Raw genomic sequence first — 20,666 nt, forward strand, 5'->3', positions numbered from 1 at the left:
CCCACGATATTAAAAGTACAACTGCACAAAAGTACTGTGAACTTCTCGTGATAATTAAAATATGTCGATATTCTATGATCATTTAACAAATTACTTTTACTCCATTCGTTCCCTTATTTCAGAAACAAAAATGCACAAAATGAAAGAGCAAGACCCACGGTGAAATTCTGCCTATCACAAGAACATTAACAGTACTTCAGTTGCCTGCGAAAGTTGCTTGATCAGAATTTCTTTCAGTTCTAATCACATAAAAAACAAAGAGTGTAATGAACAAAGATTTATTTCACAAACAAATAACCCACCTGCTGGTAATACTGACGTTCTGCCACAGATAATAGGGAAGATCCTGCATATGCTGAAAAGAGCTAGCATGTCGTAGACAAATCGATATGATGGCTGGAGGTGATGATTTCTCATTTCTGTCCATAGAACGAAAGCTGTCGCCGCTCCATGCAGGTAGATGGGGAATTTTTGAAGACTCTGGGACACAATCGCGAGAATAAAACTGACACCACTTGATGCCCTGACTCGTTTCTTGACTACTTTTGTATCTGTTTGCCAAAGAGAGCTATTGGAGAGTAGGCCTAAAGACAGCTCAAGCTGCCTTAGGGACACACGGGGCTCTGCCTGAAATAACTGTCTGTATTTCACGGTACCAACTTGGGATGCACAAAAAGACCATAATAAGAAATCTCCGCAGCCACACCAGACATCGTCCTTGCGAATAAGGAGACAAAATGTCTTTCATGGAATATCTGACACCTTACAAAGAACCACGGACTGAGAAAAAAAAATCACATGACAACACACTTTTGCACAATAGTTCAAATCCTACTCTGCACGTACATGAGAAACGCTATCTCAGGAAGTCTTGTATCATAGCACCGCAACCGCTGTGGTCTTTCTTCCCAACCAAATACCCCTCCATTTAATGGAACGACAAGCTATAAGGGCCAATTTACCATTACCAGTACATTCAATCCATCCAACTGGAGTCCATCACGGAGGGAACAATCCAGCGCAAATAATTTAACATCACAAAAAAATATTACAGGAGAATAAAATCAGACGTCATAACAACATTGTGATGTCTCAAAGACACCAAAAAAGACAAAATTCATCAGGTACATAAACAACACTTTAATCAATAATAACAAACTGCATGTTTTCTTGATTAACACGTCAGTTTCAGGGTAATTTGATGATTAAGAAAATTTGAAGAAACATCAAATCTCTCATACCCTTTTAGAAAAAGAGTGAATTGATAGGCATTCTACCATACTTTAGTAGGCTACTACATAACTGCCTACTATCCAACAGCAGTGATATAACCATGGCCACAGAATCTCAATAAATGTCTCCGTATTCCATGCCCATGGTCATATCTTTTTGCTGAAATATACCAAGCAGCAGTACAGCAAAAAACAGTAAGACCTAACAATAAACAGCTGCAGGGGATACTTACAAAATTAATGACTACACTGTCGGTAGTCAGCCAGTTTTATAATAACCTTTATCAATCAGAGCAAAGTTCAAAAACAAAATTAATAAGCCCCTTGAATTGCACATAATACCCTAACAACTGACGCTTAGAAAAGAAACAAGCCATATTATCACTTAACCTCTAGCACCACTGTCTTGAGAAAAGCAGTTGGACAAATGTATTTATTTCTAAATTTTACGTTTTTGTGCTTGATTGAAGTAAATCCCATCCATCAATCATGAACAACGGCTGCCTCAGTAGCAGCACCGGATAAAAGAGACAACTGCAAAAATTAACGATAGCAAACAAAAAAATTCCACACCCCAACCACATCACACTTTCCAACATTTTTCAAGCTTATCCCAGCCAAATTACATTTCCCCATATTACCATCATAAAATTTAAACAAAAAACCCACTACTTCTCTTGCAACACAATATACTTCCTAAAAGCCAATGTGTCAATAACATTAGTGAAATGATGTATATCACTTTATTAACGTAAACCTGTAATTGTAAGGGGGAAAAAAGGTAAATGCATAAAAGCCATAAATGATCCGACACAAATCTGAAACTTAATATTCCTTTCCAAGTGGTACTTGAAACATGAAATCACCATCGGATAGAAAACACAACTTGCTTGGGAACCAGAACCTTGTTCAAGAGTAGCTAGCAATTATAATAATAAAAGGACAAAACACAAAATGTGAAAGTTAAGAGTGGTGTCTACAAATTGCGATTCGTTAATCTGCAGTTACCAAAGCTATTTTCTAACATAAAAATTATATTTATCAAGGTGGGACTCTGCCCACTGTTGGCAGAAAAAAATTATCACAATAGAGTCCATCTATAATAACATTTTTAATAGTTTTATGACACCGAAGTTCAAAGGATTCATACTAAAGTTTCAATTAAATATTATCTCACTGCACTCTCACTGCAAATGTGATGATTACAAACTTCCCATTTTGTGGTAAGCTATAGGATTTGGAACTGTAGATGGGATTTAAAAAATGGGAAGATAATCTGTATTTGGGAACCAGGCAAATATTCTGCGCCAAAAATACTGTTGAGATTTTCACTGTCCTCAAAATAGCTTTAACGTCATTTGCCCCGAAGCCCACTTGCCTTTGGTAATCAATAGGTTTTCAAGGAAAATTAAACTTTTAAACTGGACCCACACACTGGACGGGGGGAGCCAGGTGAAAGGACACAACATCTGAAATAACGATTCAGATGATCCAATAAATGAAATGAAAGAATTAAGACCAAGCTCTCTGAGGTAAAGTTGGTACTGACACTTTAGATGAAGGGTGGATCCAACCACTGCCACAAAATCTAAAAACATCACGATACAAAGCACTCCATTGCCAATTCCTTTTCTTTTTTTCTAAAAAAGAATGGATGCAACTGAGGCTTTTAGTTCCATGGATTCCTCATTTATAGTATTTTGTATGGATTCTGTTCTAAATGTCCAAAACCTATAAACTTTTTGAAAAAGTTGCCCTGCTAAATTTGTGACCTGGTTCACACGCAAAAATAAAATTAAAAAAACTTTTCTCACTAGTTTATAGTAGTTAACACCTGCGTTTCTCAAATAAGAGCTCCCTCATACATGGGCTAAGGTAAACAAAAAGGCAAGAAAATTTGGTTCCCATTTTACTGTTTTGCAAAACCATCAAACTTTCAGAAAATTTATGAAGAAAATTTGGGATGAATGCTATTACGATCTCAGGGAATTTCTGACCAATAAAAGTCTTACTCTGACACCATAACACTCTGGTGCTTGGAGGACTAAGCAAGTATAAAATATCTATGTTATTCTAAGTGGACTCTATGACAATAAATATTAACCAGGCCTATGTTTTCAACTTTATATTGTCATTCAGTTTCAACATTTGTTTTTGTTAGATTTGCAAATACTTCTAGAGAAAAAAATCATGTCCTATGCCCGTTAAATATTAAGCTCAAACCTCTGGAAATGGTTCTAAAAGGTCAAACCTCAAATGCAATAGTGAATATAATTGCATTGTACAAAATAATTTCATAGGGGAGAGATAACAAACGTACTCAGTAAAAAAAAAAAAAAACTTTCACTAAAATAAATCTTATTTTATCCCAAGTCAGCAAGTGGTGTCCCCTGCTTTCACACATATTTACAAGGTATTCAATATATATAACTATCACTGTCAACATCAACATCATGAAATACTAGTGATGGCAACAAGTTACGGAATGACCCCGTTCAAGGCAACTGCATGAATGCCAGTGCTTTAGATTTTTAATACCTCTGAGAGACAACTACATGTCAATCTTTCACATCCCAAATCACCCCCTCCCCGAAAAAAAAAACACAGCCTAAATAAACAAATTCCAACTACCAGCCAAGCCGCGATTCAAATGAGCCACTTCCAGTATATTCTCTGTCATATGGATCTCGAGTCTGAGGTGGGACACCAGGAGCATTGCCAGGTCTTTCTCTGTAGGGGTAGTATGAAGCTCCTTGACTCTGTTTTGGAACACTATCTTCCGGAAATGCCTTCAAGCCAGGTCCCTGAGAACGGTCTCCATAATACCCTGGAGGGTATGGTGGGCGACTAGAGGAACTACCGAAAGATGAATTATCAAATTGTTTGTTCAGAGCTGACGAATTATCACTCCCCTGTTCTGTGAACATAGGTTGTGCAGAGTATTGGCTACCAGGAGGAGAGTTTGATTTAGAGGACGTAGAACTGTCAAATTTGCTGCCACCTATTTTCACTCCAATGCCTTGCTGGCTCAGAAGGTTGGCAAGAGCAGCTTTTACTCCTGCATGCTTGTCTGCATTTGAATCTGTCGCCTGGGCAAACTCACTGGCCAATGAGCCATCCCGCTCTTCAAACTGTGATGTTGAAATGCTTGAGTGGCCAACACTCCTTGCTTCATGGTAGTCTTTAGACTGCATGTGGGCATCCAGAGACAGAGCTGATGCAGTGCTATTTGACAAAACATTTTGTACAGCCGCTATTGAGCTAGCAAATGAAGGCAGGACATCACCTTTTTCCATTCCTGGGTTTTTCTTCACACTAGACATAGCAATCATGAGCTGCTCCTTGAGATTGCTCAACAGCATAGAAGTCTGAGGTCCTACATTTATACCTAAACTATTTGCAATTTGATCTGTGGTAATACTTTGCTGAGTCTGCAAAATACCAATTAACTTTGACAACTGATTTTGGGGACCTTTGGTGTCTCCTTTGGCATTCCCAATGTCTGGAACAGTGTGTGATGTTTTTCCCAAATCTTTCTGGTCCCCTGCAACATTACTTTTGGGCACAGCTGAGGAAGCTTTTGGATCAGGAGGTACAGCATTCGGCAAAGGCTTTGCTACTGGAAAGGGTTTAGCACCCCATGCTTGATATGAAGTCTTTGAGGGAGGCTCATCTTTATATTGCTGCTGCTCTCGCATTTCTTTCTTGCGATTCTTGCACCAAAGCTCATGACAATCTTGATCCTTTGGCAAACTGGAAAGTAAAGAAACATTCCAAGACTTGATACAACATGAATGTTCTATCATTTACATTCAATTTTGTTCACACAAGAAGAACACAATGCCAACATGGAGTTTACAACTAGTCAACCAAAGTTTAAAACAAAGAAAGCCAGACAGATAACAAAACAGTTTAAACACATAAAGATGTAAACCATCAACTTCACAAGTGGACAAGAAAACTTTCTAGAGAACTGAGAGAGAAAAAGATAAGTGGCCGACATGTACTGCAACTAGTGCTGTAAAGTGATAATTTGACATGAGACGAGATTCTTTTCCTCAAGCCTGCTAGTTCCGACAGCTCACGTTGCAAGCAGCAAGATTACCTATTTAAATTTAGCGCTGAAATAAGACAGGGCAAAAGAGCAGGAGTAGCAGTACAGGTGCCAACAAAAGAAAATGAGAATCTTCATCTAAAAATATGCAAAGGTTTTTAGAACACAGAAATACTGCACTTGGAACTCTTTTCACATCAATAGAAAGGCAATTATTTTGAAAATAATCCATCCAACAAGAAAAACAAGTAACGAAAACTATTTTCATTTCTGTTTATAAACAAATGTACCGAGCAAATAAATGTTTATCAGTTATGAGCAAAACTTTGTCTTTGTGAAGAAATTAAGACTCAATTATGACATCAGCATTGTATTCATGATGTCTCTAGAAAAATTTCAGTGTCCACAAGCATATTTGGTACATGGTCTTCAAAAGCAAGTCCGACTATTTATGCTCACAATTGAACGAGGAGAAATAAAATATGAACAAATGTATTTCCAAGGGAATAGAGTAACGGACAATGACAACAGTGTGTTGTAACCACCATCATTATTGACTAAACCCACAGATTCTTCAACAACACTTTCACTGATTCATCATTGTCACTAGATCTCTTAACTTTATACAAGAATCACTTCCATTATTTTTAATCATTCAAGCTGTGTTGATCTTCAGTGTTCACTGGCTATGATGAGTTTTTCTAAACAGATAACTAATAACGGCACAAACTTTTTTTAACTATCGCTGGCACAAAGATACTAAACTTGTACACAAACCAGTCATTAGAAGTTCAAAAACATGAACTGAATCATGAAGAAATCCTGTTGGGAAAATTTGTTCTTAATACTGATAGAAGTAGAACAACATAGACTTGGATCGTCACTTCCTAAATCATCATAAAAGGCACAATACACACAAGTAGCTGCTGAGCGTATAACGCACCCTTAGAATGACAATGACAGGGTTATAACCAATACTTTAGTTTTAGTAGAGGTTTTACGGCACTCGCAACTGCACAAGGTCATATGAGGGCCAGGAGATTAGGTGCTACAAGAGAGTAACAAACATAAAAAAGAAAAGGGGGAGATACGGACGATAGATGTTTGATAGGAAAGAAGAAGTAAACCACACCACTAACCAATATTTGTAATAACTGCATTACAATTTATACATTGATGACACAGATGTCCTGCACACCGCATCAGAAGTTCAAGACAATCTGACCTGTAATTTTTTTTCAGCTTCACGCTTAACAAATAAGGAGTAAAAACATTCGAGCTATACAAGCGTGAACTTTTCAATCCCATTTTCTCAAAACGATGCATCCTGTGGTTAAAACCCTATCATTGTAAGGGCACAACATGTATAGTACGTGCAGGAGTTGGATAAATACTGTTCTGTTTGAGCTCATCTTCACCTACTGAGCAACCCAGGGGAAAAAAACTATTTCCATAATTTGTGGAAACTGACAAATACATAGCAGGAACCTACTCCGGTATATTGTTATATTCAGCATCTAAAACCTCCAATAATGAAATAAACCCCAGAGCCTTCAACCAGTTTTACACCATTACAATACTAAACGTATTGTTTTCAGTGATCTATAGCACATTATCACCAAAAAGCAGATTCAAGCTATCACTCTTCACATTCCCCTCCATCTGACCATGACCGTGTTTTTAGAAATACTCTCTGGAAACATAATCACTTGCTAGCTTTGGAAGAAATCTGGAAATAAATTGGATACACCAAATAAACTACTCCCCAAAAATAATCAAAACCTATCCCTGGTTTTGGAAAAACAAATCTTTTATATATTCTTACTTTGGAGGTGGAATGGAATTTGGATCAATGTCTCTCAGCCACGGGCAAGTCAGACCCTGATCCGCTGTACATCTTCTGCTTGGATCCAACTCCAGCATGTGGTCCATCAAATCCAGAGCTAGCTTGGGCATGCTGAAATTCACATAGCAATGACATGGCTTCCCATATTCCTAATTCACAGCAATGGAAAGCCTCACAATCTACACTCAAATGAGAGGTCAGAGTTTTAGAGAAGAATATAATACAGAAAAGAGGAAGGTGGAATCAACATAAAAAGAAAGGAGTATGCAATGGATTCACATCAAATGACTTCAATGAAACTTTTAATGGCACAACACAACTGTCAGACAGACAAATAATACAAAGTTTGCTCACATGCGAATAACAGCTCAACACAAACTATGTGAAAAATCCACTATTGATCAAAGTACAGTCGAACCAGTTGAAAACGACCACCCATTGTCAAGGAGAAAAGTGGTAATCTTAGACAGGCGGTCCTCTTTAACAGTATAAATTATCAGATAGGAAAAAAAATGCAAGGGAGAAAATGAGAAGTGGTTGTTTGTACAAGTGATTTGTCTTGGACAGGTGGTTGTTAAAGAAGGTTCCACTGTATTTGCACAAATCCACTTTTGTTTATTCCTCCAATGAAATATTTTTTTCACATTCATCATTTCAGGCAAACATGCATCGACACATGTGATAAAATACTACATGAGATGAAGTACTGTTTATGCATAATTTCTGTTCTTGAATGTATAGCTGCATGTATGTGTGCATTTGTGTGTGAAGCTCATAGAATGCAAAAATATTTGTAGTGGCCATAGACCACCTATGTGAATTTCATACAAGCACCCTGACCTTACTCATCTCAGAAATAGAAGTGCAACCAACTTCTCAATTTTTTAAATCAATACAAACAAAAGCTACAGTTAAAAAAATCATGCACGCCACAATATAAACTAACTTCACACAACCATCGTAAAAAAGAAAATTTTTGTTCTACCTCTGAGGAAAGAAAGGAAGATATCTCAGCATAAAGATAAAAAAATATACTCACAAGGAGAACTCCTCTCTCAGCCGTCTTCGATGTACTTTCTTGGGTTTCAAGCTGTGAAAGAGTGGCAATTTGATGACTTCTGGCCAGTTAGCAGGACATGGAGTGCCACAGGTCATGCTGATACGATCAAGTTGAGCGTACTCTTCCTTGGCTTTGAAAATAGGCTCCTTCAAAAACAGTTCTCCAAGAATACATCTGTAACATCAGAAGAAAACAAAACGAAATTAATATGAGAAGTGCATTGTCACATGATTTATTCAAATTAAACTTTTGGCTACAAGTGTGGCGTTGATGGTTCGCAGCCCTAAAAAGCAAAATTCCACATAAACGATAGCGGAATTAACTTGTGTAGGTGAACAAAAAAAATTCGAACAATTGTACCAAATAGGCCTGCACATTTTCCTTGTATTTTTATTGGCCAGAAGGTTCCTTACATTTCTACAATTTTCACAAAAGCTGTAATTCATATCTATTGAAATTATGCTTATCCAGAGTTTCCACACATTAAAATAATAATAATTTAATGACATTTATATAGCGCTCAACCCTAATTAAAGTACAAAGGCTCTCAGGAAAATATGTTTTAGCAAAAGAAAATCAATTGCAAACAACAATATAACAATTAGGAACTTTTACAAACCAACATAAAACTTTTAAAATAATCATAATTTCCATACTCACTTGTCCTTTGTTTTCAAAGTGCACTTACCCTAAACTCCAGATATCAATAGCAGGTCCATATCTTTCTTCTCCAAGTAGCAGTTCTGGTGGTCTGTACCACAGTGTTATGACTTTGTTTGTGTACAGCCGATCCTTGTCCTCAGCATGGTAGTAGCGAGCCAAACCCAGATCCCCTAGTTTTATCTGACCTCTGAAATAAACATATGTATAAAAAACATGTTCAAGTTTAGAAAGAAAAGTCCATAAACAGAAGCCTTGATATTTCCCAACTGTGTCACGAATATAAGGTTTGGCAATACAAACACAAAACTACCCACTTGACAAAATATGTGGCACTAAGACAAGAACAATTTTGACAACCATTATCTCATGCAGTTTCCCTTAGAGGAAAACAGACGCACACATGCAAGAAAATCATATATTTGCTTCTAAAAAGCTGTATGAGACAAATTGAGAAATCTACGCAACTGATTACAAGTACACCCAAAACAGGAGCCACTAAATTTTTTAGGGGAAAGAAACTTTTAATGTTGCAACAACCTACAATTTTGCATTCATCATCGTTACCCCTATCAACAACTTTTCTTTAAACAGCGCGGACTAGAACATAATATAAAAACGGCAGTAGGCTGAATAAATACTGTCTGCATATAAAGCAATCACACAAAACAAGAAAGTACCAAATCATATACTTGCCTGTTATTCAAAAGGATATTGGAGCATTTAATGTCTCTGTGCAGGAAATGTTTCCTGTGGCAGTACTGCAATCCTTGTAACAACTGCTTCATGAAAGAGGCTATGTGTTCTTCATGAAGTGTTACCATTCCAGACTCAAGAAGTCCCATCAGATCGTGATCCATGTACTCAAACACCAAGTAAAACGATCCTGAAAAATATCAATTTAAGACTTTAAAATTTCACATTATAAAGATTAAGAAAAGCAGAGCACTTACATTGAACAGCACTTCCAAAAGAAATCGGCTTTCTGGATTTTGAACGAACAAGGAACAGTAATTACAAATTTTGTGTTTCCTCATCCCTCACTTGTTACTACTTCAGACACTGGAGAATTATGTTTCCAAACTTTGTTCTTTTTTTTCCAACACAATGGTCTATGTCTTACATCATTTTTTGAACAATTGAAGGTTTCATTCTTTTCCAAACCACACAATTTCCAAAGACGACAGACCTCAGATTAAAACTTATGTGTGCTTTTTGCTATTCAGCACGAAAAATTTATAACTGTAGTAGCAGTCTGCTGCTTTTATACAACATCATCTCTTTCAAAAGAGCCCGGCACATTTAGCTGAAGCTTAATGCCAGTACCAAATCGCATACAAATATTCTAGCCCATTCCTCTTCGTAAGAAGAAACAGATATACTTCTTCCCCAAAGGAAGCACCAAAATCTTTATAATTTTTGCTATAAAAAAAAAAAGACAAGACGGAAGTGCCAATATAGTGTAAAGATGTCACCACCTGCCTGGATTTTTTCTCGAATTTACAAAATAAGGATCCCCTAAAGAAAACGAATCTCTACTAAATATTGGATTATCTGAAGAGCAGGTGTAAAACATTGCAAAAACCAGAAGGGCCTTTTCTTTGTTGATGTTTATACAACCATGTCAACGTGCCGATATGGTCAACAGTTGAGTTTAAGTCATCAAAAACCAATTGAGCATAGAAATATAAGCTTTCAAAATTAAAGGCAGGTACTTGTAATAAGGAGAAATAATTGCAGTTTCAGCATCAATACCTCTGTCTTTCTTGAAATCTAAGGCATCCTGTTTGTCAGTGACTATTTCCTTGAGATTGACTATGTTGGGGTGCTGCAGCTGACGCAGGATTTTTATTTCTCTCACAGCTGTTATTGGAAAACCTTCTTTTTCATTCTCCAGGCGAACTTTCTTTAGAGCAACCAGAGTTTCTGTGAAAAACAATAATTTTCAGTTGTAAGTAATACAATCCCTGCTACAATTTAACTATATAAAGCTTAGTAAGCTTTGATATTTCTATAAACAAAAAACAACAAATAGTGTGCAACTTTGAATTCTTTTTTTTTAAACTGACAATGCATGGCAGTGGTAGTGGTAAGGTAATGGTGTTGGGAGGGTGGAATTCAGTACATAAATTTTTATTTGGCAATGAAAAACAAATGTAATTACATCACAATAAAAGCAATGTAAAAAAAAAAGCACCTTGCTATATACACATTAAGTCTTTGCCGTAAATTTATTTCCCTTTTCACTTGAAAACTCCAGGAAATTAAAAATAACATGTATCTCAGCATGTTACAAACTTAAGGCACTTTACACATTTTCATTTTTGTTCATAACAATAGGTGACAAAATAACACAACAGAAAGGCAGACAATGGTAATTCAAACTTGCAGTCTGATGATGGCAATTTTCCATAAAAAAGCAAGCCAGGCAACTTCAAGGACATGATACCAAGGAATGCCCTTGTGACTAACTCTATTCCCATTTTCAGTAGCTCTCAACAGTTCTTACATTTAATTCAATTGGATCATTAATCTGGCAACTGCACAAGCCTTTCAACAGAAAGTTCACGTAAATGCCGGCATTTGAGACATAACAACGAATTGTAAGGAGCATTTTTTTATCTTAATTTTATCTATTACACATCATCAATTGCTTTAAAGAAACTTACCAAGAGCAATATCTTTTGCCTTGTACACCTGACCATATGTTCCTTCTCCAATGATTTGAAGTATATGAAAAACATCTACACAGCGTTCACTCCAGTCACCTTGTTCATCACTATAACGTCTGCGATGACATAATCTGAGAAAAGAACATAAACAATGACATTTCAAAAAGGCATCCTACACAATGGAATTAATAATCCGAGACAGTTTGCACATTTTATTTTTAAAAACTTTAATCTTCAAGGTTCTTTGGAGCAATTTGAAAGATCAATAAAACGTGCACTGCTAAGAAAAACCAAATGTGTCAATACTGCATAAATTGTTTTAACAATTTGGGAAGGTCGAAAACAAAGGACACCAATATCTATATTTGATCTAGTTCAAACTAAAATACAAGAAGTCTTTTATTTAGAGACTATACAGTAAAATTTTCAGCACTCAAAGAACTTGTAGAAGACGAAAAACTATATGGATTTGAGGAAAACAAACAGTTTATCAGGCAAAATAATAGCTCTGCTGTATCATCATCAGCAGTATTTCTCACCCCATGTCAGAGTATAGGTCACCAATATGAGCTCTATAAGTAGTACTCATACAATACATAAAGACCATTGTTCCCTACTTCAAAACTTAACTTTTTAATAATGAGTTCGCTATGCCTGTCTTCATACAGATATACAACATTGCCATCCACAGGTATAGCAACATATCCGACAAAATTTTGTTTATTGGTTTGTTACACTAATCTTCCCCATATCCTTCTTGTGTCAAAGGCAGGTGTCGTGTCCACATCTTATATTGCAGTTTTCCAAGTTGTAACGCTATGCAAGTGACTGATTTCAATAGTAAGTATCAGTAGTTTCCCTGGTATTTCTCAAAATCATGAAATGTGCAGTTACATCACTCTACCTTGGGACGGCATAACACATGAATGTGTGTCAAACCAAAAATAAAAGTGATAATTTCAATTCAGATTCTAAATACATACTTCGGTCGCCTGAATTTTGGTGCTTCTTCTTTCTTTGGGGGAGGAAGTTCCACTTCTTCGGGTTCAGGATCATCAACAACCGGTGGCATTGGAAGATCACGAATACCTCTTGGGCGGGATGGTTCCTTCTCTTTTTTGATTTCACTGAAAGATAATAGAAAAGAAAAGCACTGTCAGGATCCTTCACATAATAATTAACACTAAGCCGTCTCATCTCGCCGATTGGCAATGTTTACCATCCAGTTTCTTCGGATTCTCCCCAAAATAAGATGGCAAAGTGTTAATTAATACACTATGAATGGAAGAAAAAAAAACATTCATTTAATTTACAACAGATATTCAGATTTTAAAAATAATGTATTTCATAGTATTCCTCAGAACTCTTTGAGTAAATCATGAGTGAATCTCCCATTAATATCTTTATCACAATATTACTTACATTTCTACTTGTCTAACTAAAAGCTTAAAACCTGCTTTCAACACTGACACCAAGTCTCTCCCAAAAGCAAGATTGGTCAAATTTTGGCAAGTGAGGCAAAGCCAAACCTTTTGTCTGTTTGAGCTGTATCAGAAGGTTATTTTCTACTCATTTTGCGGCAAAAAGGGATTTTTTAAAACTTACTTGTAAGGGCTCTGTTCAAGATCCATTTCATCTTCAGGGCCCAAATCTGGGAGGGGGAGCTGTGGTAATGTTGACATCTGGCTGTTCCGATGTCTTTGATCGCTTTCCAATCCATTCGGTTTACCTTCACGACGTTCATTTACAACCTTTTGTGGGGGTGTCTCAGAAGGCTTATTTTCTAACTGAATGACCACATCTTCATGTCGAGAATCATTTCCTCTACTTGGCGGTTGAGGTGTTTGAGGCCCAGAAGATGGCAAATCACTTCTAAAAGAGGAATCAGTCTTTGGCACACTGTGAACATTTTTAACTGGAGTTGGTGACCTACTTATCACTTCCAGATCAGGGGAGTCTGTTTTACTGTCAACTGAGCAAACATCTTGCGCAATATTGAGATTTTTATTTTCTCTTGCTTTCCTCTTCTTAATCAACTCAGAAGCAAGGCTAGTAGCAAACTGGAATGTCTCCCTACTGCTGACTCTGTTTTTGGACGAGGAATAAGATGAAATACGTGAGGAACTTGGAGAAAGACGATTGTGGCTACGATTAGGCGAAGGAGATCTATTCTGTTTCTTAGAATATCTGGAAGGACTTGCCGGACCTCTCCCAGATGAAGTATTTTTCGATTTCCTGTGAACATAAGAAAACAGTTGTTTAAAAAATGCACACAAAGATCCCAGTAAATAAAATTAAATTACTCATACTTACAACTAGTCAACAAAAGCATGAACTTTTGAAACAATGAATAAAAAAGACAAAATAATAGATTGCACTTACATAGCGCTAGGTATAGGCTCTGAGCACTTTACACACTAGAGCAATACTTAGGCTCTGAGCACTTTACACACTGTGACACTAGAGCAATACTTCATTCACAAGAAAAAAACATTTCAATAAAGAAGAGAACCAGTTCAACCACAACATTCATTCTCAGCCATTTATAACATTAAGGACAGCAGTGAAAACCAGACGCATCAGAACCACTAACACCTAAGACTTAAACAAGTCAGTCTTCAGTAATCACTTTAAACGTATTAGGATTTGTTGTTTCTCTGGGGGCCAGGGGCAAGGAGTTCCAAATTTTAGGGCCAGCCAAAAAATGAAAAATTTTCACCAAGAGATTTTACTTTCATTCTAGAGGCTTTGACTTTTGTTGCATCAGTGGATGACCATGACAGACAGGATGGAACATGCGGTGTTAAAAGCTTAGCTCAGACAGATGACAGATGATGGATTATTATTGTAAAGAGTTATAATATAGCAGAAACTTGTTTTTGGATTCTTTTTTCAACTACAGTATCATTCAGTATGAAGTTAAATTCAATTTCCAAACGCAACATTAGTTTCAACTGGCAGAATACGTCACATTGCACACTGTTCTAGGACCATGTGTTACCAAAAAAAAGACCCAGCTACACTAACTGGTTGCACGAGAAAAAAGTGAAAACTCCAGAAAAAAATGGAACATTTAATGTTTGCAGCACAATAAAGCCTCACAACCAAAGATTGGACGGTGTGGACAATCCTGGTAATCCCCAGTAGAAAACAGCCATTCAACATAAACTTATATTAAATTTTAATTTAATGCTGAAAACAAGTAGAATAAGCCCACCATGCTATAGAGAGTCCAATAGCTTTCAGACAAATAAAATAAATCACACATCAGAACAAAAAAGGCTTTAGAAGATGTCCACCACTGTTAGGAAATTTATGAAAAAGAGTGAAAATAAGTCAAAACTCAGATTACCAAGAAAAAAAATGTTTACTCTGGTCTTAAGATACAACAACAGTCAGCATATAATACCACTCAACCCAAAGTGTCGTACGGAAAAAAAAAAACCAAGAAAAATTACAATAAAGACTGGGCTTGAAGTTGAAGCTTCAAAGGTGTGAAGAGAAGGGTAATCAGAAGGAGTCTTTATCAGTTAGCGACCATCTTATTTCCCAAGACAGTCAAGATGGGAGTCTTTACAAAAAAGTTCATCGAACTTCGCGGACAAAACCTCAGACAAGACATGGATGAACATATTTACGAACATAGCATTCACAAGGTACGTGTACTCCAGAAAAACACTAGAATCATGACTCTATACAAAAGATCAAATGGGAAATGGTCATCATTGACCAAAGCCTATTAAAAAGTCAAGTGTATCCACATTTTAAAAAAAAGACTGGAGACAACAAGACACGGAAGAAAGATCGATATAAATTTACCTATTTTCCAAAAATTCCTTTTCTAAGGGGAAATAAAAGGATGCTCAGATTTGATGTTTTTGTGTCTATGTCACTTTCTTCTTTACACTGACCAGGCTTTTACTTTTAGTATGATCTCTATTATATTTCCACTTCTCCCTCTCTCTTTGCTTTTGCTTTAAATTTCTGGGACGAGGAATACACTTCATCAACTCTTTTAAAAATTTGCAAAATCTTTTGAAATTCACTTTAAACAACAAAAGTACATGTACTTGCAAAGTCAATATTTTTATCAAAAGAAAATGAATACTCGAAAAGATGTCGCTCAAAAAAAAAAGAGCATCCTGAAGAGTCAAGATCCCCAAAGTACTCAGATCAACAGTTTCAAGCCATTTACAGGAGGAGCAAGCACAAGAGCTGTTAGTAGTGTTAGGTCTGATGTTCTAGAAGATTAAGCGCTTCGTCGTTGCACACTGAAGACCAGAGTTCGATTCTTGTGTGGGGAGAAATTTTATTCGATATATCTCTGTCATTGTACCTCTCTAATTCTAAGCCCGTCTGCCCCGACAGGCATGGTTGAAGCCCACCTAATGAAGAAAGGGGTGTAAAAATATACTTAAAATTTTTGTCGTTTCTTCTTCTGTTCAATCCTCAGATATCTTGCCATAGATATCGATGTTAAAATAGTGCTACCTAGAAAGAACAGAAGTCGGCCCGCAATCCTTCTAGAAGACAGAGCAGAGAGCATTGGGTGCCACTCCACCTGATGTTCTACCACAATGTTTCTGTTCTACTTGATGGTCTACCGTCTGACAACTGTTCCACTTGACAGTCTACTACTAGTCTATTACAACCTACACACTTTTATTAACATTTTTACGTTGTACAGAGTACAGGCTTGGGTCTCATTGGGCATCAAAATGCTTTGGTCCTGAAAGGCACTACAGTGGAAACTATATAACAGGCGCGGTAATAACAGAGATCCGGTTATAACAGGGACATTTTTTCCTACTCTTTGTCTCCATTAAAAGTTTTCGGCAATAATAGGGCATCGCCGGAGCCCAATCGGTTATAGCAGGAACAAAAGCTTTTAACAATGTGTGAAGAGAAAGAGAGAAAGAGAAAGAGAGAGAGAGAGAGAGAGAGAGAGAGAGAGAAAGAGAAACGCAGTGATGGAGCAAGCCCATGCAAGTCGCGCCACAGCAACTGCAAGCAAACGCAGCGGGTGTTGCAAGAGAGGGATGCGGTGTGCTGCAGACTTCGATCTAGCGCCATGAACCTAGCTCAACGCATGCGTAATAGCTGGATTAGTCCACAAATGCTTACTTCCCTTGCAGTTCTGATTTAACAGGGACCTGATATAACAGGGCTTTTTCTCTGGTCTCACCATCCTGTTGTATCAGGATTCCACTTTGTTTTTTATGGTTGCACCCACCCCCCACCCCCAGTCCATGAAAGCAATGTATCGGGTGTGGGGGTTATAATAGTGTAAAATTACCTAACAAAGGCCTACAGCCAACCACACACTGTGACACTGCTGCCTTTGATTTTTATTCTCCCACACCACATCCTTTGATCTTTTTATGCACCCAGAGCCTGGCCATCAAGTTAGCTGTTGTCCTCACCATCACCTTTGATCAGTGCCATTACCAAATTTACCCCCTAATAAATAATTTGATACGGCACAGGCCTAAGCTAAGGCAACATTAGTAAGCGCACAGAAGATTGGAAAAAAAAATTACCTGAATAAATTGCCATAAAAAAGGATATAGATCTAGATCTAGAGCAGGATTTAATTTTTTTGAGTAGGCACTAGGCCTAGGTCAATCAGAATCAGATGTCCTTGCCTTAAATTTGAAAGGATTTTTCTCAACGAAGTGGTTATTCGGACTCATGAAGTCTGAAAAGCCTCCTGTGGCTATTCGGAATCCCAATGCATGTGCCTTACTTTGAATGACTGACTTATTTTGTTCCCTTTGGCCTCTGGAAGGGTTTTAAATTGATCAATGATTTTGTCTTTCTCGTCAAACAAAGTGGGTTTAGACTACCTATTGACAGTTATAATCCTTTGTTGTTCTGAAACTTTGATTTGATTTCAAAATTTTGTTTCACTGCTTTGAGCTCAGATTGCTGATTGCCGTTTACTGTTTGCCTAGCCTTTGTTGTGTAGCATTTCAGATTTTTTTGCAACTGTTATCCTCTTTTGACGTCGCTAGATAACGAATACTTTTCTTAATTTGTGTCGAAAATTTTGGCCGTAGAAACCTAGGAAGGCCAAGGTCAAATTGCCTGTCCACTTCATATCCAGTAAACGCATTGGAGGTTTTGAGTCCGAATAACCATGGAAGGCTATATTCTATTCAGACTCGAGTCCGAATAGCTGCTGTCTTTTTCTCAAACATCAATCAAGTCTTAATGAAAGCATATCAAAGTTCAAGCTTGAAATCAGCCTTTCCCTTTAAATTTAAAGTACTTTAGAGATAGACTAGAGATCTAATTAATGCTTTCAAACAAGCATTTAGTCTTAGTCAAAATCGATCTAAATCCGATAAAAAACAGATCAGTTAGACAAGGATCCTGGTCTCGAGCTGTAATTGAACTGGCTTACATTCACTTTCTTAGAACCTAGATCTAGTGCCTTGTAAAAACATTAATAACATTTCACGATTTAATTTCAAGACAACTGAAATATAGATTTAGACTGGGCCTAAGTTGGCATTGTTTAATACAGACTATAGGGTACCAACTATAGCACTATATGGTACAATTTTATAGTTTAGTTGACGCCAGAATGGAGGTTACAATTTGATGTGATACTACTGGTCTCGTTACTGATTTTACTTCCAATACCAATAGAACCTAGAGGACAATAAACTAGATCTAGATCTAGATTTAGATCTTCTAGAGACGTAAATGAAGGAGAAAAAGTGGACATATTGAACGAAGTGACTATTCGGACTCGAGTCCGAATACGAAAAAATGTTAATAGGCTTAATAAACACTTTTACTTTTAGGCCCACACTGACTGCTCTGTGACTGTGAGGTAATGAGAGTAACTGTAGGCCTAGCCTAATGTCTCTGACTGGATTCAAGTTCCTTTTTTGGAGGCAAACAAAGGCAAAGAAAAGTTAACTAATCTAGAATCTAGAATCTAAACAAGGCTACAGTGATGCTCTTCTCACCAAACGTTTGAGGACGAGAGAACCAAGACAAACATTAAAAAACTCACCTATTGCTGGGACTTCGTGAATTTCTTTTTCTCTTGTCATTTTTGTAGTAAGGGCTTGGACTGCGATTCCTTCGGTCACCAAACTCTTTACTACTGTAGCCTGCACTGTACGCTTTCGGCAAGTCGGCATACGCTTTCGGCTGATCAGTTGCTTGGTGGCTTTTCGGAGGCGGATTGTACTTGGCATCTTTCTGGTGACTAGATCCATTGTTATAGTCCGGCGAGTGATAGCGCGATCGCTTCTGTTTCTTGCTGCCCTTTGATCTGCTTTGCTGAGTTCGAGATCGTGGGCTGTCGTCTCTACCACGAGACTTGCTGCGACTTCTGTGATCTCGGTAGAGTCTGATAGCTGTTGCGGGTGACACTGGTCGTTTCCCTGAAGATTGGCCCTGAGACGAGTGGTTGTTACTACTTCTTGAGTGCGAGTGGCTGCTGGAGCGACTTGTACCCGCAACGGCTGAAGACGCCGTTTTCGACGACGATGGGTTTGCTGACGGGGACAAATCGACGATGTCAGAATCCGAGCTGATGTCATCATAATCAACAAGAGGTTTCTGTACTGAAGGCCTGTCGTCCCGATCTTTCGACCTTTTTCTGTGACTTTTCTTTTTCTTCCCTCTCTTCTTTGAATTGCTGTAACTGCTTCCATGAGACTGTTGTGACGAACCATGTCCTTGAGGAACAAGGTGGGAGTATGCTCTTGCATCGTATTCATCGTCATAAGGATCGGCATTTCTTTTACGACTCTTCGGCATGATTGACGTTTGACAGAAAAGTTAGATTGCAGCTTTAGTATACAACAACCCGGCTATGGTTCATTCTGATATGAGACGTGGCAAAACAGATTTCACTACGTCGTACGTGTAGGCCTAGTTATTTATAGCTTCTCCATGATTCCCCTTCCCGACATATTATTTGTCCGAGCCACTATGTGACTTTAGCTGCATTAAGTCTACTGATCCATAATCACTTAGTATTAATTGCAATTTGGTCAATAAGGTTGTATCAACAACCCAGATCTTCAACTGATGATAATTTAGACAGTTTACAAGGCGGATGGTTCGCATATGAGCCGATTTTTCTCAATTGATTTAGCGACTTTATTCGACAGAATTTCTAGCGCTCTGCTGGCCTACTTTTTCTAACCGTGCAATCCAGATTTTTCTGATAGAGCAATGTCGTAAATAGACGGACAACCCAACCAAATTCACAGCTCACAGCAAGTTTGCTCATGCTAAAAAATCAAGATATGCATAACTTGATTTTTCACAATGTGTCACTTGTATTTTCTTTCATTTATCTTTATGATTAGTAAATAACTGCTGAAAAGTACGTGTAATAAATGGCCTGTTTTGTCAGTGCGGTAAGCACAGAAATAGACCAAAAGCATTAGTCCCGATGGGCATGTTAACGTCAGTAGGCCTACCCTACTGCTATAAATTTGTTGCGTAATGGAAAAACTTAACAAATATTACACCCAGGAAACATACAATCCGAACACTAGAAATGCATTTATACGCATGCAAATTATATATTTTGTTCCGTATGAATTATGACCTCAGTGTGCAAAACACTTATTGGAAGACTTCCTTTGTTTAACTAAGCCTAAAGACTTTCAGGATTACCATATACATGAATCAGCCTTAAAATTTAGAAATGTTCAGTTTTCACGCTATTTTTGTTATGAGGGTTGAGAAAAGGAAGCATAGGCCTAGAAAGCTTTACAGTTTCTGTAGCCTAGTTAAGTTGTGGTGCGTCAATAAACGCCAATACACAGCTTTTGTACCCAATCTGGGTGATAGAATGCATTGTGGGTATCAGTCATTGCCAGGATAACTCTAAGTTTTTCGAGATTTATGATCAAAACAAAGTAAGCATTGCTGCATCAAATAGTTTTTGTAATAATGTAGGCTACAGCCAAGGATTAGTTCTAAGCTACTTGGCTACAGTATTACTGTAAACTCTCTATCTTTTGCTGTACTAAAAGTAAAAGCTACATTTAATTATTTTTTTGTGCGCATTTGGCTGGTGAATGGGAAGACAATAACAATTATTATATTTCTAATACAATATTATTTAAGATACGAACAAGGACCTTACAACAACTAACGGTAA

General features: G+C 37.4%; 1 protein-coding gene across 1 annotated transcript; it reads right to left on the minus strand.

Moving 5' to 3' along the window:
- Positions 1-264: 264 nt before the first annotated feature.
- On the minus strand, positions 265-19,722 carry LOC101847916 (cyclin-dependent kinase 13). Its single transcript, XM_005088872.3, has 10 exons — positions 18,552-19,722; positions 13,130-13,759; positions 12,508-12,651; positions 11,522-11,655; positions 10,608-10,778; positions 9,549-9,738; positions 8,881-9,042; positions 8,172-8,366; positions 7,112-7,243; positions 265-4,985 (listed from the first exon to the last, which is right to left on the minus strand). The coding sequence occupies exons 1-10, from the start codon at positions 19,304-19,306 to the stop codon at positions 3,860-3,862; spliced, it is 3,639 nt and encodes a 1,212-aa protein (XP_005088929.1). The 5' UTR covers positions 19,307-19,722; the 3' UTR covers positions 265-3,859.
- Positions 19,723-20,666: the final 944 nt, after the last annotated feature.

Source organism: Aplysia californica, unplaced genomic scaffold (assembly GCF_000002075.1).
Source record: "Aplysia californica isolate F4 #8 unplaced genomic scaffold, AplCal3.0 scaffold00001, whole genome shotgun sequence".
NCBI lineage: Eukaryota > Metazoa > Mollusca > Gastropoda > Aplysiida > Aplysiidae > Aplysia > Aplysia californica.